The sequence below is a fragment of the Dipteris shenzhenensis genome, chromosome 27 (genome assembly GCF_047967505.1).
Source record: "Dipteris shenzhenensis isolate YYH24624 ecotype China chromosome 27, Dip_SZ_1.0, whole genome shotgun sequence".
NCBI lineage: Eukaryota > Viridiplantae > Streptophyta > Polypodiopsida > Gleicheniales > Dipteridaceae > Dipteris > Dipteris shenzhenensis.
In genome coordinates, this window is record NC_141622.1 from 25,443,999 (window position 1) to 25,471,266 (window position 27,268).

Genomic DNA, 27,268 nt, shown 5'->3' on the forward strand with positions numbered 1-27,268 from the left:
AGTGGTGCAGGGTGAGCGGAAAGAGACTAAGCGAGGAAGTGCTGTAAGGTGGAGGAAAGCCAAGAGAGAGAGAGAGTGAGAGAGTGCCCCCCATGGAACGAATTTATATATGAATGTGTGTTTATGAAGTTCCCCTGTGTATATGTCTACCAAGCTCCTTTGAGTCTCAACATGCTACTTAATACATTGTTGGAAACTTATTGTCGGTCATAGTGAAGACTTCTGAGCAGTGGTGACTTTGGCGATGGCTATGGCTATGGCTATGGCTATGGCGTTGCTCTAAAAGCTCCCATCACCGCTCCTAATCCAAGCCTCCCATCATTTTGCTAGACCCCAACCTTGATCTTTCGCCCCAATCCACAATCAGCAATTCCTGTTTCAGAGTTTCCCAGAGCTCACGCTCGCTGTTGCCATACACATTTGTGGTTCGCAGCGCCTTTACAAGCTTAGAAGAAGGCGGCGTGTCTCCCTTTTGCGGATTGTTGATGAGCCTCACTAAAGTTTGATTCTCAATCATCTCTTTTGGTATCCCAGAGGTCCAGATACAATTTGCATTCAGCAGGGCCTCTGAAGCTCATCGGATACTGCCTCAGTGCTGGAAATTTGGACCCTTTCAGTTGGCTGAGCTTGTGTCGCTCCCAGCCCCCAAAAACCCGTCAATGAAATGAAGTCTCACTCGCTATTTGCTTGTCTGCCTGGACCCCATTGTTTGCTTAGCAATGGTGACAAGGGTCAGGGGCTGTATGGATTGACTGAAGACGTGGACATTCCTCCCCCGCCACCGGCAGTCGAAGTTTTTACTTCAGATGTGAGTCCTACGCAATCCTTTCTGCTCATATAAAAGCGTTGCTGATGATATTGGACGTGGACAAGCTGGGCCTTGATATTTCCTCCCGCTCTGCAGAGGACGAACTGGTGTTTGATTGCAAACAGATTTGGTATTCGAATACAGAAGTGAAGGATAGCGTGTGTAGGATTGAGCAAATGCTTTCGCTTTAGGTGATATGTTTGGTTGTCACTCACGAGTCATGCCTCCCTGTCGAGCTACCTTCCATGCTCAGTTTGCTAAAGCAGATTCTGCAGCACTGTCTTGTGTCCACGAAAGATTAGATAGCAAATTTTAAACCTTTGCACAAAGACAGTTACAAGGCCGAATTCACAAATGGTGCGTACACGAAAAGTTTGCAACGGTAGGCAGTGAATGAGAAGAGCAGCATGAAGAGCAGACTTAGCTGTTCATTGATAGTTACCTTATAGAACGTGTTGATGGAAGAAAGGAGCGTGCTTTCAAGCCTTTTGGGGTAAGTGCCAACGATTTTTAATCTGGAAATACATCTAGTGGAATGTCGACTCAGATGAGGCTTGCAGAACTAGGCAAGTGACAGTTGCATATCTTGTGAAAATCTAGCCCTAAAGATTTAAGAATATACATCATTGCATCTCGTTTACTTTGCATACGTAATTAGGGATTTCTAGAAAGAAACACCCACAGAAGGGCTTAGATTGGTTCGTTTCAGCACTCCTTAAACAATGGTTATCACAGAGGGAGTGTAAGGAGCAGCTGCTTATGCAAGAGTGGCCGTCAGCTTTATCTCAATCCGGAGGTCACATTAGAATGGAGACTACCTGGATCTCAGGTACCAGAATTTGCCAGGCCATTGTTTGTTGTGGGGTCTCATTTCAGTGGGTGAAATCCAGGTCATCTTTGTGCTGATGGCCAATTTTAGGATTTGAAGACAACGCGAACTTAAGAACACTGGTAGAGGAGGGTGTGACATTTGCAACTAGCGATGGCGTGATTGCTCTCTTCCCACACACTCTCTCTACATCGCTCTCAATTTTTAAGTCTTTCACTGTTCATTAGCTTAGTGGCTAGTAAGGATGTAAACGTTAGTATGGCTCTAGAGTCATAAGTTTGGGATCTAGTGGCCATTCTTGTATCAATTCACAGGCACACCCACTCGATTTGGATCATTTCTGATAGACATGAAGTCTCATTGTTTTTCTGTGCCTATTGGGCTGAACCATTTCTCCCTGTTGGATTTATATATTTTGTATGTACTGTGGTCTCTAGATGATTGTACCTCTCTCTCTCTCTCTCTCTCTCTCTCTCACAAAACATTAAGCGCCACGATTCTTTTCACGGTACTCGATATCACCGAGTGTAAGGCCCGCACAAAGTGAGTGTAAGGCCCGCACAAAGTATCATGCCCATCGGCTGAAATAAGTGAACTGTGTTTTATGCCGTTCTTAGAGGTTCAAAACGTTTAATTACGAATGCAACACAGAACTGGCACTCAACTTGCCTTGTCTCAAGTTTCAGCTTCTCTATCTCAAGTTTCATGCAAGCATACTGTTTTTCATGTTTCAGAGTCTTCACCTTTTTTTTTTGCGTTTCCTGGTCCTAATGGACATCAGCTGCTATATGGCTCTTTTCATGTACCTGAAAGAAATTTTGGGTTTGCGAAACTCTGGCCCAAATTTTGAAATATTTTGAAATTTGGAACTTTAAAGCTTTGAATCATCTGGTAACTATGGCATTGTCAGTTTTCCAGAGTTTGCCATGACACCCATGAAAAGCGAGATGCAGACACCCATTTGACAATCCTAGGCATATCAACAACCAAGCAGCCTCTATCATTGAGTGTGTGATAAGTCGAGTGCTGGCCAAGAGAGCTCGTCTTTCGTTAAAGTTCTCCATGCTGTTTCCTAGCAGGGGATATACCGAATTTTCGCTACAGCCTGGATATCCCAGGGGCCAACAAGCTCTCCAAACATGACTTGAATTACCTCATCAAATAGAATGTCTTGCAGCTAGAGGTGACAAAGACAGAGAGTCCACCCACTTTGCGGGAGAAGTCCAAGCTCTACCGAGAGCACTTTTCTTCATCTCAGTCTTCGGACTGGATACCAATTATGCATTTAAATGTACTTGAGTGAGAAACGCTTCATGCTTAGATGCACACAGTACTGTCACTTTTCCATATAGATGACTGCTTGACATGTTTCATCCATCATCGGGGCTAGACATCTCAATATAGCTGACGACCTCTTGTAGAAAGTATATCCTCAAATGCTGGATTCCACCATTAGGCGGATAAATCTCAACCTCAAACACTTGTTTTCTTATCAGCTCAAAGCTTGAAGATCAAATGTTCGCCTCACACACCGAGCAAGTCTAGAGACAATTGTGATCAATGAGCCACGAGGGAAGCTGGAGAATCATGCCAAGTTAGTGGGGGTTAGAACTAGGGGTACAATTAGCTAGAGAAGGCTAAATAGGATGATTCGGGAAAAGGACTATGAAAGCCCCACCTCCACTCATTTGTTCTCATGTATCGATTTGACTCCTTATCCTTAATCTACTTCGAGATCCTACCTTCCCCTTTTGAGCCTCAACTTTCATCTCTCCATCTTTGTCTTTCTCTTTCCCTTTTCTCACTCTTCTTGCCTTCCGTTCCGCTTTTCTATCCTCCTTTGTTCCCTTCCACACCTGTTCTTCCTTACATTTCCTATTAGAGAGCCCTTTCTGGGTTCTTTCGCATTCACCCACGTCAGCCCAACTCCTTATGCAACAAAACCTTTGAGCAAGGCAATGAAGGCATTGGAGCACAAGTGTGGAAGCTTCTGCTTGCAAGGTGGATCTCGTACCGGACAAGGATTGATATCTTTCACTATTGTGATTCTGATTGGGTGGGAGATGGGGACACTCAACATTCCATGACCAGATATTGTTTTCTACTAGGGTCAGGAGTCATTTCCTGGCTTAGGAAGAAGCAAGCCACTGCTGCTCTTTCATCTACAGGGGCTTGCGACCATACGGATAGTCATTGCTTTGATTGGCCTTCATGGATGGTCCATTTTTCAAATGATTTGTGAAGAACTGATTTCTCAAGAATGCTAATGTGTGCAATGCATGCAGAATTTGAATGCCAATTGGCCCTCCAATAGGGAAGAGCGCCCTTGTGAGAGTATTGGTTTCTATTTCGACCTACATGCAAGGTGGGAGAGAGAAGGTGGATGAATGCAATGTGGTAGAGAGAATGCTATGTGAGATTCACAATGAAAGGGTGATACCCTTTCATTAATGTCCCTTGAGATCACTCAAGTTCCATCTTCGCATTTCCTCCTACCCTTAGCCTATGACCCATGCATCTACCATTCAATGCACCTTAATGCACCCTTCCCTTCCTATTGCCCCTAGGACCTAGACACGTGTGTGCACATTTTTATTTGCCTCGAACGCCAACCGTCTGGCTGCACCAAAGTGCGAAGTACCTATGATGTTGCCATCTGAAGCAGTGGCTCCAACTCAACTAGTCCTATCTACTGAGATGATCCACCGCCATAACAAATTGGTCGGTGTCCATCATAAATACAAATACGTGTTACACCATTTTCCAACTCTTCTATTTCAGCCCTATTCATCCTACAAGACGCTCTACATGGAGGAGGAGATTCTTTTTTCTCTGTCCATACTCTATAATAAATATGCCTACTCTCTATTCAGTTCGCACATCCATACACCAGTGTTGGCTGAATGGATAGCATTTACTCTTGGTTCTATGTTTACCGTAGAGTCTTGGGATGAGGAGGCAGAAGCCTCACCCTCTTGCTTGGATGCTTTGCCTTTCCATTTTACAGAATTGGCAATTTTGGCTAATAGAGTAGGACATTGATGCCATGGATGCCCTTGCTTATGTTTCTTACATCCAAAACATTTATCCTCCTTAATTAGCTTTTTCTTCTCATCGTCAGTCATGGAAGGAAATGGTATCCATCCAGGACGTGATTGGCTGTTAACATTTTGTACAATAGCTTTTTCTTTTCCTTTGTTGAAAGGTTTTCAAGGATTCAATTTCCTCTCAGCAATCTTAGCCAATTCAGTGAGGTCTTTCAAGGTGGTTGGGTTGAACATTTCAACCTCATACCTCACTTTCGGGGTTAGGGCTGTTAAGTACTTCTTCATTCTATCATCCTCACTCTTTTCAGGTAACTCGAAAGAGAGTTTCTAGAACTTGGCTGTAAATTCAGCGTTACTCTCGTTATCGGATTACCTGAACCTTTCCCAGCAGAAGGTCAATTCTTCTTCATGCCTCGGAGGCATGAAGTGGCCTTAAGCTGCTCTACAAACTTGGACCATTGAAGAATAGGCTCTTTCCCCGTTTGTAATAAGGACCACCACATCAAAACATCCTTTTGTAGATGCAATGTGGCAAGAGCAAGCTTCTCGTGGTCGATCTTATCTTGATGGACAAAATATAGCTCAAAATGGCGAATGCAATTGAGGATTTTATCTGCCTCTCTTGCTTCATCATACTTTGGGAACTCTTTTCTCTGTCGAGGTTGAAATTTGGCTCTCTTTGAGGGGTTACCTAAATCTTCATCAAAATTTAGCACTCTCTTAGTCCCAAAGTTTGTCATAATGGCCTGTTCAATCATATGGCTAAGCTGAGAAACTAGCTTATCAACGGGAGACTCCTTTCTTCCTCTTACTTGGATTATAATCCATGTATACGGGATTTTGAGTTAAAGGCGTAAACTTAGCACCTTGCTCTTGGATGGACTCGTTTCTCCCTTCATTTCTAAAGGAAAACTCCTTATCAAGAGATTCTTGAAGGAGAGATGAAGGTAATTCTATATGGGGGTTATCATACTCAATATGTGTGTAACTCTCATCTACATTATCCTCTTTAGGAGGTGATGGTGTTCTCTCCCCATCTCTTTCTGGTAGTGGAGAAAAAATGACAAGTTTATTGTTAAATATCCCTTCTCCTTCCATTCTTGCCTTTTAGTAATACAAAAGAGAAAATGACTTGCTGTAATTTCAGAAAAGGGGTTTATTTTACAGCAAAAGTCAAATGTTATAGAGTTGGTGGTACTTATCTGACTCCCGCTTTGTTTGTGTTGAAAAAAACACTTAATTTGACCTCTTCTTCCTTCTCTTTTAAGCTTTTCTTCTTGTATTTCTGCTGCAAACTGGTACGCTCCATTTGGGCTACTTATTTTGAGTGGATTGGAGCTCTAGATACCGTTATAGGGGGTACTTGGTGGGTGGATCACCCCCTTAAAATCTTGTTCCGATCGGACTTTCCGTTGGTTTCGTTGGGAAGAACGGGGGGTCTTTTTTCCTCACGGTTTAAGGGTCTATTCGCACAGGGCGGGTCATCCCGTTAGGACACCCCGTTCCCTGTCCAAATAAAGAAAAAAAAAATTCAAAGAAAGCCCTTATCTCAAGGGTTCCAACAAGCTTCTGTGTTTGCAAGAATCGTATAGTGCCTTTTCTCCAACGCTGTTTTCCCAACCGGGGCTTTGTCGGCCCACGGTCCTTCCACAAGGGCTAGATAAATGGCTGTTTCACTTGTGGTTATGCAGTCCTCTCGTCGCTGTCACCTCGGGGATTCGTCGCGTCTCTCTGTCCGGGCCTTTCCACGCGTGACCACCTTGCACGTCGCTCTTCCGCTGCATTTCCCGTGCGGGTTTCTCCTGCGCATCGCCTCCCTAGTGCGGCTCCCTTCCGTTCGGTCTTCTACTCTGGCACTTGTTGCCCATATCTATGTCCCGCGAGCTTTCGCCTTGCGTCCCGCGAGCTTTCGCCTTGCGCCCCGCACGTTCTGCTGTCCCGGTCGTGGATTGTCGTAGCTTTGATACCAAATGTGAAGAACTGATTTCTCAAGGACGCTAATGTGTGCAATGCATGCAGAATTGAATGCAATTGGTCTTGCAATGGGGAAGAGCACCCTCGTGAGAGTACGTGTTTCTATTTTGACCTACATGCAAGGTGGGAGAGAGAAGGCGGATGAATGCAATGTGGTAGAGAGAATGCTACGTGAGATTCACAATGAAACGGTGATACCCTTTATTAATATCCCTTGAGATCACTCAAGTTCCATCTTCCCATTTACACCTACCCTTAGCTTATGATCCATGCTTCTACTATTCAATGCACCTTAATGCACCCTTCCCTTCCTATTGCCCCTAGGACCTAGACACGTGTGTGCACATTTTTATTAATAGAATAAGTGTCACATATCCAAATTTGATGCCAACTTGAAGCAGTGGATCCAACTCGACTAGTCCTATCTACTGAGATGATCCACCGTCATAACAAATCGGTCGGTGTCCATCATAAATACAAATACATGTTACACCATTGGCGTATAATATATAATAATGTTTTAATGTCTACTAATCACGGATTAGTGATTTGTAGTGTCATGACATGATCTGCGCTTTAGCCGGATGGATTTCATGTTCTAGGTTCAAGTGACAAGGTGTGCAGGCAAAGAAAAATGGTTGAAACAGGCACTGAGGGCGTGGTACCACGGTATCGATGACTTCTCAAATAATCTTGGAGTCTATTGGATGCAAACTTTTACCTCCTTTTAGAGTGGAACGGATGAATATTTTCTTGCATGTTGTTGATTTTGATTATTAGAGGTGATCACTAGGGAAAGATTGTATAGATCAAGGGATTCTTGATGCCGGAGGTCGAGATGACTGATTGCAGACTTCTCCACTATTTCCACGGGATAGAACTCAGGCAAAGGCAACATAGAATCTTCATTTCACAAGAGAAGTATTGCTGTGAGATCTTGAAGCGGCTCCAGACGGAGGACTGCAAGGAAAGCATTGACACCGATGAAGTCCGGGAGCTGATCATCGAGGAGATCGTGGAGGTGATATACTGTCCAACTTCTGACAAGCTCGTAGATGAGTTCACAAAGTCTCCTCTCAGAGATCAGTTGGAGTACCTCATACAAGGCATGGATGTAGGCCTGCGGTGAGTTAGTGAGGGGGATTGTTACAGATCACTATCACACTTGTGAGCCCCACATGAGGACTTGGTGGCAGTGGATCTTAGGGTAGATTCAGGGCATAAAAGGGGAGGAGAGTCTTTTGTAAGAAGCACTGACAGATGGCAGCTGTTCTCGGTATCTTCTCTGTTGTTTTCTGAGTGGTGATCAGTGTATGTGCATCTTTTTTTGCATGTGATCCAAGAGAGCTTCATAGTTCTGTTTGATGCAGTTGAGGTGTGAACTTTCAAAGCCGATATTTTTCTAACACTCCTCACATAATTTGCTCCGGTCAATAAAATTCCTTTCTTCAACGGATTACAGCTGGCAATTTGGAGAGCCCTTTGATATGCACTTCTTGCACATATGGTGCATTTGAGAGATTTTGTTCAATGATATTCATTCTTGTTTGATATGTTGCATGCAGATTCATTGTGGGAATGCATGCCACAAGAGAGTTTAATTGAGTATGGATGCGCTTTCTAAGTTAGGAATGCAATTTTGCATCAGTGTAAGTGGTTCCTTTAGTTTTTTATGTTTTAAATAATTGATTTGTTCTGTAAATTCTCTTTCATTTATACATGTGAGAGAGAGAGAGAGAGAGAGAGAGAGAGAGAGATTTTATTCCTGTTTTTGGTTGATTTTGTTTCTTATGATTATTATTATTTTTTGCTTTCTCACCTTCTTCCTTTCTTCTTTATTTCTCGTTATCTTTCTCTTTTGTTTAATTGACGTATTTTAGTAAGCTCTGGGTAGACTCCATGGGTCTTTAAAAACCCAATATAACTGCTTATGCTTGGGCACTGATGACGGCATAAGTGTTGCTTTGCTTGCTAGGTATGTCGACCTTTTGTTTTTCAAAAAAGAAATTTGTTACCTCGTTTTTCTTCTCTTTCGTTTTCTCTTTTATTTTCTTTGTAGATTTTTGGACTTCAGAACAACAAAAATCTGATTTTGTATGATTGGATGTATTCTAGTCTTACAAAGGTAATATGTGTGCCACAAGACCATGCACATCAACAAATGCCATATACAGATGGGACCACATTTTAGAAGGGCAGCGTCCACATTTGCAGCTGCCCATAGAGAACACTTAGTTCATAACAGGGCCTACCTGAAGATGTCAGATTGATGAGATTCGAGGACACTTCTATTGTCTCTTCAGAGACAGTTCTAGGATATTGTCCCGCTTTCTCTCCTTTCCAGACCAGAGCTGCCTAGCTGCCTTCATTCACGAGGCAGTCAGACACCGGGAGTGTCTACTTTGATCACGGACACAGGCCTTCGAAGCAAGTATGAGAAGATATGAGAGAGAGAGAGCTCAACAAGGTTGAAGATATCAGCCTACTACTGCTGCTGAACTCTCATGTCAGGCGTGATAAGAGGCTTATTCTTCACACCTATGCTTTGGTCCATGTAAAGACACAAGTGGGGGTGAAGACCACCTTAACACCGCCTATGGTCAAACCCCCCTTGCTCTAAGCAGGGTATAGAAGGTATCATGAAGCCTTTAGAGGACAAGGCGCACGTACGATTATTTTTGGGGGACTACCCAAGGCTTAGTACCATTATTGACACATACACTTACATTCATTTTATGCTAATGCAAGGGCAGAGGACCCATTATTGACATTCATTTTATGCTAATGCATATCTTATAAATTTGCTGCTTGAGAAAGAGTTTGGAATTATTAAGATCTTCTCCAAAAAGAGCATTCAGATTGTCCCATGCTTCTTCTGCTGTACTATCAAGATTAAGATTATGAATATAATTGTCTGCAAGACCCAGACCAATAATGGCAAGAGCTCGATTATTTTTGTCATTCCATGCAATCATGCAGCTGAATTTCTTTCAGGCTTGGGATTGGCTCCCCTGACGAGTTTCCACACACTGTACTGCATAAGGACTTGGCCTGCCAATATGAAAAGTTTGTACCAGAGAATTTCTTGATCTGAGAAGCAAGACGGGAAAGTTCCATTGGTGGAGACTGATGGTAAGTCCGTGAACTTAAAGTGTCTTCCTCAGTATCCCCTGGGCCATCATTGGATGAGACTTCACTCATAGATTAGGAATGAAGTTGGCAGCAAGCGTAAATATTACTTCCAAAGAATTAGACCAATTTTCGGAGTGACACAGTCGAAGTCTCCAAAAAAATTAGGTCAAAACCTCTGGTTGACTGCACATTAGAGAACCTTATGACCAAGGAGATAAGGGGGGTCTTATTCAACTACCATGTAGAAAAAATTGAATCTTTGGACATTAGAGAAGCAAAGAAAACGTTTCCTGAGAAGAAAATGAAGATGAATCTGTCTCTCAGAATTGTCAAGAGCCGATTGCTTCTGCATCTTAGTTGGATCAGAGATTATCAGAACAGATCTTTCGAGACAAAGATGCCTGGCTCAAAGCAAGCAAGCGCAGGAGATGGTTATGCTGAACGTAGAGGCACACAGAGACTATCGTGAATTTGGAGGCATTAAGGTATGGATCGTTCGCACCTTGGCAGAGACCTTCTTGAGTAAGCTGATCAGAGGAGCAGAGTTTTTTCATGATGCCTAAGCTAAAGCATCGGCAGATGCAGCAAGTTCACGGTACCAGTGCCCAATTTGGTACTAGAGATTGGCAAAAACCAGTCACCTCAAAACAACTGCTACAGATCTGCTAATAAGGGCCTCTGTGACAGATCAGTAGACAGAAGGGAGAATCGACCATGATATATTGAAGAAGAAAAACTCATCGACGGAGTAATAACAATGGGAAGAGGTACCAGCAGGTAAAGGATCGCCCAAAGCTGTATATTATGCTCCCATACTCTCCAATCTCTCAGCTGGAATGTACATAAGAAGAAATTAAACGGTTTGCTTTCGAACAAAGAAAGCAAACGGTTCTGTTGACCACTAGCAGAAAACGTTCTGCGAGTGAAGGGACCGGTGATGAATAAGCGAGATGGGCTTCCTCTGGTAAAGAGAAGCGACAGCCTTCAATTAGAAATGGGCACAAGATTAGAACGTAAGAAACTGCAGGTCCGGTCTGCACTGTAGAAGAAGCAACACGTTCAAAGAATGTGAATCCGGGGTAGAACTCGATGGCACATATCTCTGCTAGAATTGAGACTGGAATAGGCAATCATACAGATCAATGTCTTCATCAAGAGGAGTCACCAAGAGTGGAATCACGCAGCAATGGTGTTGATCAATCGGGAAATCCCTGCTCTGATACCATGTTGTGACATATGGGAGAGGGAGAGGGAGTGAGAAGCAAGGGTGAAGGGACACATTAATAGACTCTCTCTCTCTCTCTCTCTCTTTGTGTGGTCAAGTTAACCTAGGGTTGTGTAACCTAACCCTATGACAATTAAGACCTTGGTATATTTAGGGTAGTCTTAGAGTTGAGACACTATATAAGTGTGAGCCTCAGTGCATTCTTGGGAGTGGTGTCCTGAGAATACCCAGCTAGGATGGAGACCGTCTAGGCCTATGATTCCCTAGTGACATCTCTGCACATATAGGGCTGCATAGTTTGGGTGGTGATGCACTAGCCTACACCGAGTGTGTCCCTGTGTCTGTGTCCTACTTCAGATGGTGTTTGTACGTAGCCCATGGATAGAGGATTGTGTAGATCCCCTAGTAAGTTGTGGCTAACTTGTAAGGGGTGTCTCTCGCCCTACTACTCCCCCTTCTTTGCTCTTTTTGTTCCGCCTCATCTTTGTTCTTGAATGATTTAGATTTTGTAAGGTTAGATCAAATTTAGTCTCATGAAGTATACATATGAAATTGTATGTAAAGTTTTTGGAAGGTTATAGCTTAAAGGTTAAGGAAGCTTCATCGAAATTGACTGTATATATATATATATATATATATAGGGCTGCATTGTTTGGGTGGTGATGCACTAGCCTACACCGAGTATGTCCCTGTGTGTGTGTCCTACTTCAGATCATATTTGTACGTAGCCCGTGGATAGAGGATTGTGTAGATCCCCTAGTAAGTTGTGGCTAACTTGTAAGGGGTGTCTCTCGCCCTACTACTCCCCCTTCTTTGCTTTTTTTGCTTTTATCTTTGTTCTTGAATGATTTAGATTTTGTAAGGTTAGATTGAATTTAGTCTCATGAAGTATACATACGAAATTGTATGTAAAGTTTTTGGAAGGTTATATATATATATATATATATATATATATATAAAATACATTAAAGATTTATCATGCTCTTTATTAAAAAAGGTTTTATCATCTAATTATGTCTGAATATTTAAGAGAGGTGAACATGGTCAGTCCTTATCCGTCAAAACAAGGAAAGCTTCTTCTATGCACATCGACTCCTTATTCAGCATTCTTCAGCATTCTTTAATACTAGCACACATGCTCAGAAAGATTTCTATGTTAGCCATGTGGACTCATTTATTTGATCTTGGCAGGTTGTGAAATCCAAGGCTTTTGTAACAGAGCCTGTCAAGCTACATGGTGGGCTCATTCTACTGAAGGTATGCTTAATCAAGGCAGGAATTTTAGTAACTGTATAGTTAATGTTGAAATCTTTCAGCTTGCTGAAAAATGTTTGCTCTTCGTTTGTGGACCTTGAACCCCAATATACGATTGTATTAGGGATTCATGAGGTGATGATAGAGTGAGAGATGTTGCTCCAACAATGTTTCAAAAGTAAAAGTGACAGATAATTATTTCTGTTCCACTATGCAGTCTGTATTTTGCTGCTGATTGGTTTAGTTGTATCTGTGGAAGCTTTGTGAGCTTTGTCATATCGCAACTTCTATCCTCTTGAAACAGGTTTTGTCTATTGTGTAAGGAGAAAGAGAATGTTAAGATCATCAGAGGTTACAGCTGAGAGCATACGACTCTGCAAAACAGAAAGATAGAGCAAGCGGAGGGTACTTTCATCAGAAGATGAACATAAGACAACAAGCTACCCTTGGGCCAGGTGGGCATTATCCTGAGGCCAAACAATGTCCGTGGGAAATGGAGTGGCCAACAAAGCAATGTTGATGCCTATCTATGAAACGGCTGTACATGTTATTCTCAGTACAGTAGGCATTAACAGTTTTCTAACTTACATGGAGGAAAGAGGCATGTGGACTACTTTTTGATTAGCCTTCTCCTTTAGTGCTAGCCTTTGTCACGGCTGAGTCTGCCCTTCATCTCCGGAGTGCTGATAGAAACTCAGTACGAAAACCTTTGTATAAATGGATGTTCAAGTATGTGTGGGTGTGTGGATTTGTATGTGTGAGAGCATATTTTTATACTATGGTCTACACCCATTGTTGGGCGCTGATGGCGTCAGTTGGGATGTCATAGTAGGTAGTCCCTACTATGTGTGATGGAGTTTATGATTTTTAACCTTTTGAGTGACTATCATGAGATTGAAATTGCACTTTGTGTTGTATTTTTAGAGGATGAGTTTGGGCATGTTCTTGGATTCATCGAGTTATATGGAGGAAAGAGGCATGTACGATAAGGGCAATCAGATAGGCCCTGGCAGAAGTGTGTGGCACAAGGTAGGGTGAGTCACGCATCACGAGCCTAGTCAGCCTCTGCATTTAAAGAAGAGTCAGTTGTTGCCTTCCAATCATGTTGGCCCATTCTAAGGTGTTCTCAAGTAGACCATAGCGTGATCCGCCCTAGTAGAAGGCAACATTTAAGTGTGTAATGAAGGGGGCAGTCTCTCTACCTCATCTTCAGGGGTCAGCAGGATATTTATGGGCTGAAGAGGAGTAATGGGTGGTTTAGCTCATCAACGTAGAGGGCGTGGCTTTTATCGATTCGTTGTCCAAGTCTAATGAGGCATATGATGTGTGTTTACATCAGCATTGTAGTTGTGCCACTAGCATTCTAGGAAATGCAAATACTCGGCTGGAGTTGAGCCTTAGGGTCCATCCACTCTTTGTGCCTCAAGTGTTGAGCTGCCCAGTGGAGCTCTCGAGCAGCCTGTTTGTGCAAAGGTTTTCCCCAGTTGTAGCGGGGCTTTTCCCAGAGATCACTTGCAGTTCTCTTGTGTCTTTCTCTCCTACTCCTACTTCGACCTCCTTGAGTCCTCCTCCTCTACCCTTTTCTCTCTCCGCTCAGCCTACCCTCCCTCCGCTCAGCCTACCCCCCCCGCTCAGCCTCTCCTCCCTCCGCTCCGCTCAGCCTACTACCCCCCTGCTCAGCCTACCCCTCCGCTCCGCGCAGCCTCTCCTTCGCTCAACCTACCTACCCACCCCGCTCAGCCTCCCTTCGCTCAGCCTACCTACCCACCCCACTCTGCCCACCCCCGCTCTGCCCCACCCGCTTGCACTGCACTTCCTCCGCTGGCGCTGCTCCTCCCCCTCCAGCTCCTCCCCGGGCGCTGCTGCAGCTCCTGCTGCCGCCCCTGCTGCCGCTTCTGCTGCGCCTCCCCCTTTGCCGCTGCTGCACACTGGCCCTCCCGCTGGCAGCCTCCCTCCACCTAGGCTCCTTGCCTAGGCCTAGGCCCTCCGCCCTCTTCATTTCACCTCCCCCCCCCTTCCGCCACCTCAGCTTCTCCACCTCCTGGCTGCCTCTTCTTGTTCCCGATCGGACACTAAGACCTGCACCAAAGAAGAAGAAAAATTAGTCCAAGAGAAATGGGGGACAGCCAAGAAAGACAACAAGAAAGACGACAACAACAACAACAACAAAAAAAAAAAAAGGCAAATGACACAACCGAAACTTGAGGATGTGAACACACGTTACAACCGAAGTGGACTCGCAAAGCAAAGGCAGGACCCGCCTGAGCCTCAGTCTCTATCTCTACCTCGACCTCAGCCCCCGCTACAGTTTCAGTTTCAGTTCCAGCCTCAGCTCCCTCTATCTCTACTTTGGCTTCAGCCCCCGCTCCAGTCTCAGCTCTAGTTCTAGTCTCCGCTCCCTCTACATCTCCACTTTCGACTTCAGCTTACACTTCAGCACTAGTTTCAGCTACAGCCCCCACATCCCTAGCTAAAGCTACAACCACGATCAGCTACGTACTCATGCTCGTGGCGCCGGTTGTCTCCTTTCCTTCCTCTCTTGTTACAGCTCTTGTTGGGGTAAAGGCACATTGCCACCCTTTTATTAAAGATATGACACCTATGACTGTCTAGGGTGAAAAACCTAATCCTAATAAAACCTATGAGTTTGTGGTGTGGCTCAACACTTCACACCCACATCTTTTGTGTCTCCCCTCTCTCTCACTGTCTCAGACAGAAAAGAGGGTGGGAAATTCACCTTCATGTGCTGAAGTGCTGAAGTGAGAAAGAGAGAGAAATCCTGGGTATATAAATAGTTAGGAAGGGCCATCAAAAGCTAGGTGAATTTAGTGCTGGATTTAGAGCAAGTGCTTTCCTTGCTAGGGAAAAACAAAAAAGCAACCTTAAAAAAAAAAAAACCAAAAAACAGTCTCGCTTTTAATAGATCTGGTCCCGCTTTTCTCCAGCCAGCCAAAAATAGCCAAAACGCGCTAGATTTAGAGCAAGTGCTTTCCTTGCTAGAGAAAAACAAAAATGCAACCTGCTTTTAAAAAAAAACCAAAAAACAGTCTCGCTTTTAATAGATCTGGTCCCGCTTTTCTCGAGCCGGCCAAAAATAGCCAAAACGCGCTAGATTTAGAGCAAGTGCTTTCCTTGCTAGAGAGAAACAAAAAAGCAACCTGCTTTTTAACCAAAAAACAGTCTCGCTTTTAATAGATCCTGTCCCGCTTTTCTCCAGCCAGCCAAAAATAGCCAAAACGCGCTAAAATCAGGCCATACGCTCCTTCCCAAAGCCAAGCGCCTGCCCCCAATCATATCGCCCCTGTCTCTAATGCCCGAATCTCCTAGACAAGCCGCTTTCTAGGCTTATGAACGCTCTCTCTTTCCTCCTACTTCTCAACTGCAGCAAATCTAGGTCTCTAAGGTAGGAATCTCATCCTTGAGAACCTAGAGCGAATTCTTTCCCTAACCAGCCTACTCTTCCCCACACAGCCAATCACATTAACGACCCAAGCGTGGGAAGTTATAGGTAAAAAACGATCCATCCTCATATCTCTTGCTGAAAGCATCAAGTCTTCTCATCGCCTACCCTTCTCAGGGAATCACGATTTCCAAACACGTAGCAACCGAGAGAGAGCACACAGCCTATGGACTTCTATTTCTTCCACAACTCTCCCAATCATGAGTGCACATCATCAGCCAACGATTCAGCCCATACATGAGCGGAAATTCAGATTTGCAAGAGCAATCTCAAAAAGCGTACCTGGAAGACATCTTTTCTGCATACCTCGCATTGAATTCAATTGTGATAAGACGGCTCTAAAATACCAGATGACACGACCCCGCAGGATTTGACCCTATCACTGACCTAGAATCTCGTCCTCGATACAACCAGAATCATAGCGTAGGTGCCTCGATCCTCCTGACCACCCTCGAGCACGTGGGCTACAGCTCGACTCATCCATAGGTCCGTATCTAACCCAGGCGTCCCATACCACCTGAGCCCGTCCAGAGGACCTTCGATACACCACCTATGATCCGCCATGTAGATGGCCAGAGTCCCGGCCTGGGTCCAAGCCCCATCCATCAGTTGAGGAGTGCTCAAGTGATCTACACAATAGCACTGGCCCTCCCTCTATATAGAAGGAAACCCGCTATAGATAGCACAATGCTATGACCTCCATATAAAGCGAGCACTATATATGAATCAATCTTTATATATAGCAATCTCGGCTAAAAATAGCCATCCAGTCCTATGCTATCCCGTAACCCACGTTCACCTGATATCCAACCCTAGGTACACCATGCACATGACAGTCATACACTGTCCCGCATTACGCTTCACTCTCTCCTCTCCCTCTCAGTCAGCCTCCCACGCTCCCACATCCCATTAGGATTGCGTCATCCATCCCACTGTCATCTCCGTTCCTCACCCAGTTCACTCAGTCACCGTCCAGCTTTCGGACTTAGTCCCACACTTTCATGCCACAACCATCACAGTTTCAGCTTGGACATGGGTGGGCTGATACACCAAAGGTCTGGGAGACGTTGCTCATGGAGATACATAGTTTCCGTGAGCGTGAGATGGAGCTGACTCGCTTCACACAGGAGCAGGTCCACTTCAACCAGGAGTAGAGCCGCATCATACAGGAGCAGGCTCGGGCCATTCGGGAGTAGACTGGTCTCATTCAGGGACTCAGATAGGATATGCAGCTCCGACAGGAGGTCATAGCCATACACACAGTCTCAGGGAGTACCCTAGTGGTCAAGGCACAGATTGCGAGCATGCAATCTGCTATCGAGGAGACATCCAGATGGGTTGACGTGGCCAAACAGGAACCCGCAAGGGTAACCGTTTCGGCTACCCACATGGAGTAGCAACAGAGCCAGTAAGGCTCTCAACATCAGAGTACGCGGGATCCCATGCAATGAGGCTACACCGATGGCAGATGCGATTGCTTTCGTGGCCACTACGCTAGGTGTGGCTGAGCACATGATAGAGAGGGCATGGCAGGTGGGGAGAGATCCCAACCGAGAGCATCCCCTGATCATTATGATTGGACATGTCATGTCCAAGGTTTATGCATCAGTACTTGACTCCGAGGTTAGCAGATTTGCAGAGTGTCAAGGACTTAGAGCAGCAGGACAGGTCGGATTTCAGCGTGATCATGGAACCATGGACCACATTCTCACGCTCAGATGTATCATCGAGGAAGCAAGTGCACGAAAGCAGATGGTTTATTGTTGCTTTGTGGCTTTCCGCAAGGCATTTGACACGGTTTTGAGAGCCCATCTCATACAACGCCTACAGGACTTGCGTTATGACCAAGAGATCATTTGGATTGTCATGGCACTTCATGAGAGAGTTTTAGGCAGAGTTCGGGCAAGATCCGGATGGACAGACGAGATCATGAGCACTATTGGGATCAAACAAGGGTGTCCTTTATCGCCTACCGTATTTGGTCTCTATGTTGATGAGCTTGAGACAGTGATGCATACACAGGGTGGGTAGGTTGCTCTCTTGCGAGCACGCTGATCCAGATATTGCTCTACTCAAATGACATGGCTCTCCTGTCTTCCTTTGCAGAGGAGCTCCAGAGACACCTAGACCCACTACAGTCCTTTTGTGAGTCTCATGATTTGAAGGTCAACCTGGGCAAAACCAAGGTCATGATCTTCAATACATCTCGAGCGATCATGCGCCAAGAGCAGTTCACATTTGAGGGTTCACTTGTTGAGATAGTTTCATCATACACTTATCTTGGGGTTATCTTTTTTGGACCTAGCTTCACTAAGAGATCTGCGATGCATGCACGCTTGAGCAGAGGGTATGCTTCATTGGCCACAGTAGAGAGACAGTGCTTCCGCTTGCACTTTCAGGATCCACATACCAAGGGGTTGCTCTTTGACTCCTTGGTTCGCCCAACGGCGATGTACGGCAGCCCATGTTGAGAGCCAGACTTGTTGGACACAGAGTGGGTCTTGTGAAGCGGCTACAGGTTCTCATGTTATCACAGATGATTCGTGGTGAGCCTTCTGCTCCTCACCAGATCATTCAGGCTGAGTTTGGGTCACCCCCTTTACATCTAGATGTTGCATTTCAGGTCATCACGTATCTGTACCAAGTCAGGGAGTATGAGGATTATACCTCTGGGCGTAGCAGGCTACCATGGATAGCTCTGTCCTCTTCTATGGCACTTGCAACAGGAGGGGACCAGAGATGCTTGTATGCACGTACAGAGAGATGGTTTGAGCGACTGGGGCTCCACATGGATAGCTCTGTCCATGTGGAGCGACCGGGGATTACACCTCTGGGTGTAGTAGGCTACCATGGATACCTTTGTCCTCTTCTATGGCACTTGCAGCAGGGCCAGAGGTGTTGGTATGCACATAGAGAGAGATGGTTTGAGCGACCGGGGCTCCACATGGATAGACTACCTCCCTTCCAGTACAGCATGGATGCTCTGTTTTCTCCCCTCCTATCACACGAGGTCAACCAGGTTATCCGTGAGGATCTACTATAGCTACATGCATTTCGGACCTGGTTGGGACCGAGTGAACTCCTAGTGAAGCTTAGTTTCTACAGAGATCACTTCTTACATATCACAGCGAGGGTTTCATCGATCCATCGGGATACACACAGATTCACCTACCCCACTCACTCAGGATCTCTCTTGGGCAGTCTTGGGTCTCTTCACACAGACTTTGCATCGAGAGCGACAGAGCAGAGCGACTACCCAGGGGAGGCGCATATGCACACTGTGTGACATGTCGGAGGTTGAGACAAAAGAGCATTTCATCTTCAGGTGTCCTGTTTAGTATGAGATCCGAGGGCGTGGCAGATATATGATCGTGGTTCTTTATGTGGACGACCTTGTCATAACAGGGAACCATGAAGAGGAGATCTCGCAGACGAAGCATTTGCTAGGAAGAGAGTTTGAAATGACAGACCTCGGACTGATGCATTTCTGTTTGGGGATTGCAGTTTGGTAGGAGCCGAAACAGATCTTCATTTCACATTTCATTTGACCACACACTGGACACCCTTGCTCTGGAAGTCTGGTCTAACCACATTGCATTTCATCATTTCCCATAAAGTCCCTGCAAAACATACTTTATTGTCTCAAAAAACTATACATTAGTCCATCATGCTTGTGAAAGAAAAACCCACAAATGCCAAAAGCCCATACCTACCCTAGATGTGTACAACTATGTGCCTACCCACAGCTATATACAGTGCTTAAAAACTTGATACATATTTTTTCCTATCATTTTGCCCATCCCCAAGTCTGCAGACATTCATGTCTTGCAGATAGGGGTATATAAGATTTGCATTTCTTCAGAGATATCCTTATCCATGAGGTCTTCTAGCTTGTCTGGTTTCATCACAGTAGGTCCACAGCTGCCCACACTCATGATCCTATGAAAGTATTTCTTTAGTCTGAAGCCATTGACTCTAGCCTACCAAGTTTTGTGACCAAAATAATCTATAAAACAGCCTTAGTTGCCTCTTGCATCACTTGCCTACTTGCTCTGCACAATGCCTGTGAACGTCTGCCTCCAAGTGAAAATCGTCAATAATTCATGAAAAAGAAACGTTTACAAGCAACTGTTCTAGAAATCTTTTTGTCAATGTCTACCTCCGAATCTTATACATAGTACCCTACAGTTTGACAAATCTCTGTTTTACGAATCCCAAAAATGTAAGGAATTTCCCTTGTGTGATCATGCCTCAACCTGACGCTAGAATCTGGTTAAGATGTTGCCCTTGGTATAGGTGATGCCATAATCAAGTGTGCCTTTGATGTATTTCAGCACCCGCATCCCTGCCCTCCAATGGTTCTCTCGGGGCTTATTGGAAAACCTGCTTAGTACACCAGTCGCAAAACTGATGTCCGGCCGTGTGTTGCACAGGTAAATCAAGCTGCCCACAAGCCTTCTGTACTTCGCTTCGTCCACCAGTGGTGATGAATCCTCGTTTGAGAGCTTCGCGTCAACCTCCATAGGGGTACCAACTGTCTTGCACTCAGCCATGCCAAATGCCTTCAGTATCTCTCTAGCATACTTCAGTTCTTTCAGCCAGATCACAGTCGGAGCCTGTGACAACTCAGACAGAGGGTTGACACACAGATCACACTTGGGGACATCCCCTCCTTGTTTAGAGTCAGAGCCCGACCGACGGGGGTCACAATAGCCATTGTTAAGGCCGACAGCACTCTATTGCTAACTTCATGCCTCCAGTGCCTCATCCATCCTGATGTCTTACTGCTGCTGATGATGATGATGATGTTGAGATCGATATATAGTCGACCATCGACATGGCTGTTGTACTTAGGACTTAGTACTACTATTCTACATTTTTTGCATTTTGTATTGGTATGGATGCTCGTTTAGTAGCTCCACTACCACAGCTCGTTGTATCAGGATTTTGACAGTCTCATAGATCCATCGGTCTTCCGAAGACTTTAATAAACTTTCTTTCTTTCTTTCTTTCTGGCGTGTGCGCGGAAGGTATTTCATATCATCCCACGAGCTTGGAAGGTCGTTTGTTTGATTGGAGCTTAAAGGGAGCTACTAACAGCCCGTCGATGAGCAGTAGACTTTTCACTACCACGGCTCATTGCTATGAAGTCCCTGAGCATCGGAGAAGGTCTTGGAGCTCAGACAAGGCTAGTCTCCGTAGATTCTTTCTTTCTCTTACACTTGTGCCAAGCCTCATAAGGTGACTCCAAATCAGAAATATGATGAAGATAATCGTCACTAAAACCAAGAGCAATAATGGCATATGCTCTTTTCTCTCTAGCATGATCTCTAGTTGGGGTTCGGGTAGAAGTGGTTTCTGCTTGTTGAGAGGAAGATGTTCTATCAGGCTTGACCAGCTCCCATAAGTTCTTCCGCATCAAGTTAAACTTGATCTTCATTTGCCATGTATGAAAAGCTTGACCGTTGAACTTATCAATATGCAAAATCATAGTCATGAGAGGGTCTTACCCGGAAGTTGGGCAGTGTCTACTCTCTCAAAGGGGTGAAACAAGTTCAGAACTGAGAAATGATGGAGTCAAATGATAAGCCCCCAACACGTCGAGCCTGAACAACCTCGAAAACCGTAAAAAATGGCAACCAAATACAGCAGCAACTTGGAGGGTGAAATTCGCACAACCATGAATAGCAATGAAAGGGCTTTTTATGCAGAAAGGAAGCTCATATACCAGAGGTTGTCCATCCCAGAGGATGGACGAAATGCTGCGCCAGGTCACCAATACAAACTACTTGAATTCTGACTGGTTTTTCTCCGATTTCTCCTCGACCCGTGGACCAAATGAGTTCAGATTTAAGCTGGAGCTAGCTCATACTATCGCCCAACTATACATAGGAGGACTGGTCGAAATTTTACTCCTACAGGTTTTATGCAGCAGAAGTTTGCTAAGCAAAGAAGAGGGTGGCATGGGCAGCAGAGGAACAATTTTCAAAAATGCTCTGGTGGGGATGTGTACCCTAGTAGGGGGATCTCCAGCTCAAAGGGTTGTGGAATGACGAGGGAGAATCTCGACCTCCAAGGTCTAGGCTGAAAGAGGGAAAATGGGGGAGAAGGTGGAGGTGAAGAAGATGATGAGATGGTGAAAATTGACTCAAGGAGGGAAGTATGGCTCTGATATCATGTTGGAAAAGAGAAGGAGAGGCACAAATGGTGGAAAACAAGTGCATAGATCAAATGAAATGAGGGCCATATGTAGGCAACCTCTACATCCACAATGACATCACATGTGACCTCAGATGAAGGCCACCAACCTCCACAATCAACTCTACCTGCCCCTAGAATCTAGCAATAATCTAGGTGGCCATTTGCCACCACCTACGTGTGAATCTAACACACCCACACACATGATCATAGGTGTGCTTGGAGGGCACTACCTTGACACATCCAACAGATGCTTCGAGAGACTAGAGGTAACTGGGATCCAGGATGATTCGGAGCAAGCCTTCAGTCCCCAATCAGATCATACAGGCAGAGTTCACAATGATGTCGCTCGAGATTGATGCTATCTTCCAGGCAATTACCTATCTCCAAAGGATCTGGGCCTTACTTAGAGAGAGGCTACCGAGAGTGGCGCTAGAGTCATCTATGCAATTGGCGGAGAGTGGAGCCAACATGGCTTGGTATGCACGCATTTCTAAGTGGTTTGACATGCATGGTATTCGGATGATCCTCTCCCTCCCTTCTAGTATAGTTTGGATGCTCCTGATCATCTTGTCCCACGGGATGAGATCAATCGCATCATATGGTTAGACTTGCTCCAACTTTATACGTCGCGGACATGGGGAGGGGATTGGAAATTCCCCACCAAGACTAGATTCTATTGCCACTACTTCTTGAGAGTGTTAGAGGACGGAGTGATCATTAGGCCCCAGCATTTGGAGAATAGGTGAGTCTCACATGCCCTTAGGATTGCCATTGGGCAGATACGAGTCTCATCCCATTAGGTGAGGATTGAGGCGGGAAGAGACATAAGCATACATAGGGAGGAGCGGATCTGCAGTTTGAAGTTTGTGCACATTGGGTGAGATAGAGACGGAGGAGCATTTCCTATGTACCTGCCCAGCTTACGATGAGATCCGAGGAGGCTATCACTGCCTCTTCCAGGAGGGTCTTAGGTTTGGGCCTCTTTCTAGATTGATTCACGTCGAGGACCAAGTACCAAGTCTGCATTGGTCTCTACCTGACAGAGATGATATACCATAGAGAGATCGTTCCGCGCCATATCACGGAGTGAGACAGAGTTTCTCAGTAGGAGATTGAGGTGGTCCGAGCTTAGCGACATGTCACAGACTTCATTAACAACATGAGGGCAATATGGACCAATGAGACGAGACGACGACGACGAGGGATATAGCTAGAGATGCTGGAGCCACTCGTGACGTAGCGATGGACTAGAGGACGGAGGATGGAGGTCCAACCCATTACAGCACTACTAGGAGGAGACCGCCCGATCAAAGTCGTTACCATTGATATGGCCACCCGATACAGAGAGCTTGGAGACCACGCCACTCACCACCGTGTGAGACGACTAGATAGACTTAGATATGAGACATTTTGCAGCTCTTAGGAGAGCCACCACGGCACCGCGATATGTCTTTTGACTAGCACCCTGAGACTGAGTCTAGCTATTAGTACTAGTTTTGGATTTGGATTTGGAGTTTATATGAGGTCTTTTTTTATAATCTTGATTTTAGTCTAGTATGGTGTATTACTCAGCAAAGGGTCTTAGTGAGCCCTTTGCCTCAGCCCTTTGTGGCTTGTATGAGCATGTGTCACTTTGTTACCGCACTTTGTCTCATAGGCCTGTGAGGCCTTTCGAAGACGTTAATGCATCTTTCTTTCTTTCTCTCTCTTTCCAGGGCACAACTCACACAAGGACATGGAGCCTTAGCCCGACTAGAGAGGCAGTGCTTTCAGGCGACTTTCAAGATCCGTCGACAAAGGGCTGGCTTTTCGACACCCTCGTGGCTGACTGGCATGTATGCAGCACCTTTTTGGGGGAGCCACCTCTCGGTGATAGAGTGGATGAGATTTGAGTGACTACAGGTGATTATGGGGTCTAGGATGATTCAGAGTAAGCCCTGTGTTCACCATTAGATAATACAGGTGGAGTTTGCCATGACACCTCTCCAAGTTGATGCTACTTTTCACACAATGGCATTCCTCACTACCGAGGCTGGTACTCGAAATGACTAGTAGAGAGAGGGATTGGTACAATATGGTATGTATGCGTATCCATAGGTTTGCTTGTCATGGTATTCAGATGGACCGGCTCTCCCCCCCTTTCAGTACAGCATTGATGCATCACCCGAGCTGATCCCATGAGATGAGATCAACCATACGGCTAGATCTCCTCTAGCTCCATACGTCTCGGACTTGGGGGGGACCAAGAGCTCCCCACCAAGATCTAGTTCTATCCTGCCCACTTGTTGAGAGCATCGGAGGATGGATTCATCATCAAACCCCTGTACCTCAAGAACAGAGGAGTCTCACATGCACTTAGGATTGCCGTTGGACAGATGCAGATCTCATCCAATCAGCTGAGCATTGAGGCAAGGAGAGCTATAGGCACACCCAAAGAGCAGTGGATCTGTAGGTTATGCACGTTGGGGGAGATTGAGACAGAGAAGCACTTCGTATGTGCCTGCCCAGCCTACTATGAGATTTGGGGAAGATACCACTGCCTCTTTTAGTAGGGGCACGGCTTTGGCCTGCTCTCGTGGCTCTTAATAGGTGTTTTGTTTTGGAAGCGTTTTGGGATCTCTCTTAATAGTCTGTTCTTTTAGAGTTGCGAGAAATACTCCAATCAAATTCCATATGTTTATAACTTTTTGTGCCATATGATTATTGTTTCTCGTGGACACCAAAATAGCTTCAAAATTCAGGTACCATGTCCTGCATTGTTGTTTCTAGGTCCTCCACATGCTCTTCACGATGCTGACTTGTTAACTTAGCCTATTGTTAAAGGCATCGTACTCATAGAGCGTCCCTTTTGCATGATCTATTAATGAATGTTTTTTGGGGGGATTTTTTGTTGGTTTGAGGCTGTATCTGTATTTCTCCTAATTTTTTAATGGCAGGGCCGGGTCAATTCAACAGACATACTTGGTATGAGTAACACTGATCTTGTTCCTGGGAAATATGAAGGTATCTTGTTGACAAATCTCTGCCTTGTTTTTTGCACCTCAATTATGAATAAGTAGTTGCTGCGGTGATTTGTTTCTTGCTCTGAAAGTTGGCACAGCTCTATCCATATGCTGGTGTTTGGCAGGGGGTCTGAAATTGTGGGAGTGCGCTGTTGATCTGGTGAACACTCTACAGGGAGAGATCAAGGATGGCCGATTATCTTTCCGAGGAAAATGTGTTTTGGAAGTATGCACCCTCTTTCTCCTATGTTGAATATGCTTTGTTTCATTTTGTGAGTGAATTTTTTTTACCTGAAACAGGGGAAGATTGCATTATTACATGAACTTGAAGGGGGAATAGGAAAATGATAAAGAATCTATTTCCTGTCAAGTCGCATAAGGGATCAATGATAAATGAAAATCTATTTCCTGCCAAGTCACGTAAGGGATCAATGCTTTAAAACTAAGACTTTTTCTATGGTTTGGCTCATTATCCTGACAGCATTTAATAGAGGTTGAGTGGTCAGTCTTTTATAACCATGTGTACAAGTAGAAGTTCGTCTGTTGTGACTAACAGTGTGCATGTGAATTTAAACAGCTGGGATGTGGCCACGGTCTACCTGGCATTTATGCCTGCCTTAAGGTCTGCCTCTCCGCTTTCTTTTCTCACTCGATGACTGTGTATTTGTGTGCAATAATTTTTGTTGTGTCATCTTATCTAAGTAAGCTCTACGTATAGCTTTGAAGTGATGATTTGATAATATCAATAGTTTGGCTATGATGGCAGGGTGCTTCAACTGTTCATTTTCAAGATTTTAATGTTGAGGTGTTGAGAAGTCTCACCATCTCAAATGTGACCGCAAACCTTGAAATGGCCCGCTCCCAGCAAAGTCACCTGAGCGAGTGTGGCCAAGCACCAACGAAGTCAAAACAAGTTTCTTCAGATGTGCACTACTATGCTGGGGATTGGGAACAGTTGGATAAACTGTTGTCAGTTGTTGGGCCAGATCAGTCGGGAGTGGCAGCTGAAAGTGACTGCAGAGAAGCTAGCTTTAGTTTCCAGGAAGGGGATTTGTTGGAAGACAGCTTGGGGCAAGAATTGTTGGATAAGCAGAGCAACAGCGGTTTTAATAGAGTGTCGGCGAAGCGCACAAGGAAGTTATCTGGAAGTCGTGCTTGTGAAAGAGGTAGTAATGCGAGTGTTTTGGAGGGAGGGTATGACATTATTCTGATGTCAGAAACAGTGTACTCAATGGCATCCTTACCCAAACTATATGCTTTAATAAAGAAGGTATAGCAAGGACATGCATTTTCCTGTGCTTTTGTGTATTTGCCTTAGTGTGTGCTCATTTAAAGTGTAACTTTGTTTTATGTGAATCTCAATGGATTTAGTCTTTTGTTGGCCTTGTAGTGTCTCCGACCACCATATGGGGTGGTATATCTGGCTGGTAAAAGGCATTACTTTGGTATTGGAGGTGGAACACGCCCATTCAAGTCCATTGTGGAAGAGGATGGTGCGTTTATTTCTGAATTTGATGGCCACCTCTGGATGTTTTACAACCTAAGCGTTTGCCACTTTCTACGACTTTTACTGACAGATTGACGACATATTGGGCTTCATTCCTTCTTGTGCTCTCTTTCTCGATTTCATTTCTTCTCTCCTGTTTTCGAGTTTCTTTGTGTTTGCAGGACTTTTGGGAGCTCATCCTCTCACAGAATTTGCCGATGGATCTTCCAATGTTCGAGAAATATGGAAATTCTTTTTTAAGTGACCATTCTAGATCTAAATAGCTGGAGGAGCAGAGGAGTTCCCTGAAACACTGCGAGGACGGGGTACCCTTTCTCTTGAAGTAAACATTTTAGCACTGGATTCCCTCGTTACTAGCGTGGCATTTGGATAGAAGGATTCGCAATCGCATGGAATGCACTCAAATGGTTTTGCTTGTTTTGTCAGCACCAGCAATCAACATTGTTAGCATGCTGTAAAACGAGAAGGTAGCACCGACAGCTCATCCAATCCTTGAAATGTGGCTGTTGTAATGCCTTACACTAATCAGGGTTGTTATAGCCCAAGTCACAGAGACCTACAGTCGATGCAATTGAAGCGTGCAGAAAATCAAGATGATGACTTCTGTAATGACATTGATATAATGGCTTGCTTAATGGTGCTCACATTTGAAACTTGTGGAAGGCCGCATCTTTTATAGCCAACCATGAAAAGCACAAGTTCATGGTGTTACTCGTGTCATTTTAAAGATGTTGAATACTCATCTAACTTTGGTATCTACTAGGAACGTACGTGTTCATATGAGTGAGCAATGAGAAAACCTCAATTAAAAACAAAAGTGAAACTTGAG

General features: G+C 44.9%; 1 protein-coding gene across 3 annotated transcripts; it reads left to right on the forward strand.

The window, feature by feature from the left end:
• Positions 1–189: 189 nt before the first annotated feature.
• On the forward strand, positions 190–27,268 carry LOC147884085 (uncharacterized). 3 transcript variants are annotated; one of them, XR_015543683.1, is made up of 9 exons: positions 190–808; positions 12,207–12,272; positions 24,867–24,933; positions 25,058–25,158; positions 25,510–25,554; positions 25,699–26,202; positions 26,323–26,425; positions 26,601–26,761; positions 26,866–27,267. XR_015543683.1 is itself a non-coding variant. In XM_087398975.1 (9 exons), the coding sequence occupies exons 2-9, from the start codon at positions 8,266–8,268 to the stop codon at positions 26,681–26,683; spliced, it is 1,011 nt and encodes a 336-aa protein (XP_087255101.1). In that variant the 5' UTR covers positions 670–808; positions 8,224–8,265; the 3' UTR covers positions 26,684–27,268. The 3 variants fall into 3 exon arrangements, 2 of the variants coding, with proteins under 2 accessions (XP_087255100.1, XP_087255101.1); XM_087398975.1 differs by adding an exon at positions 8,224–8,307 and having other exon boundaries at positions 670–808; positions 26,601–27,268; XM_087398974.1 differs by having other exon boundaries at positions 26,601–27,267.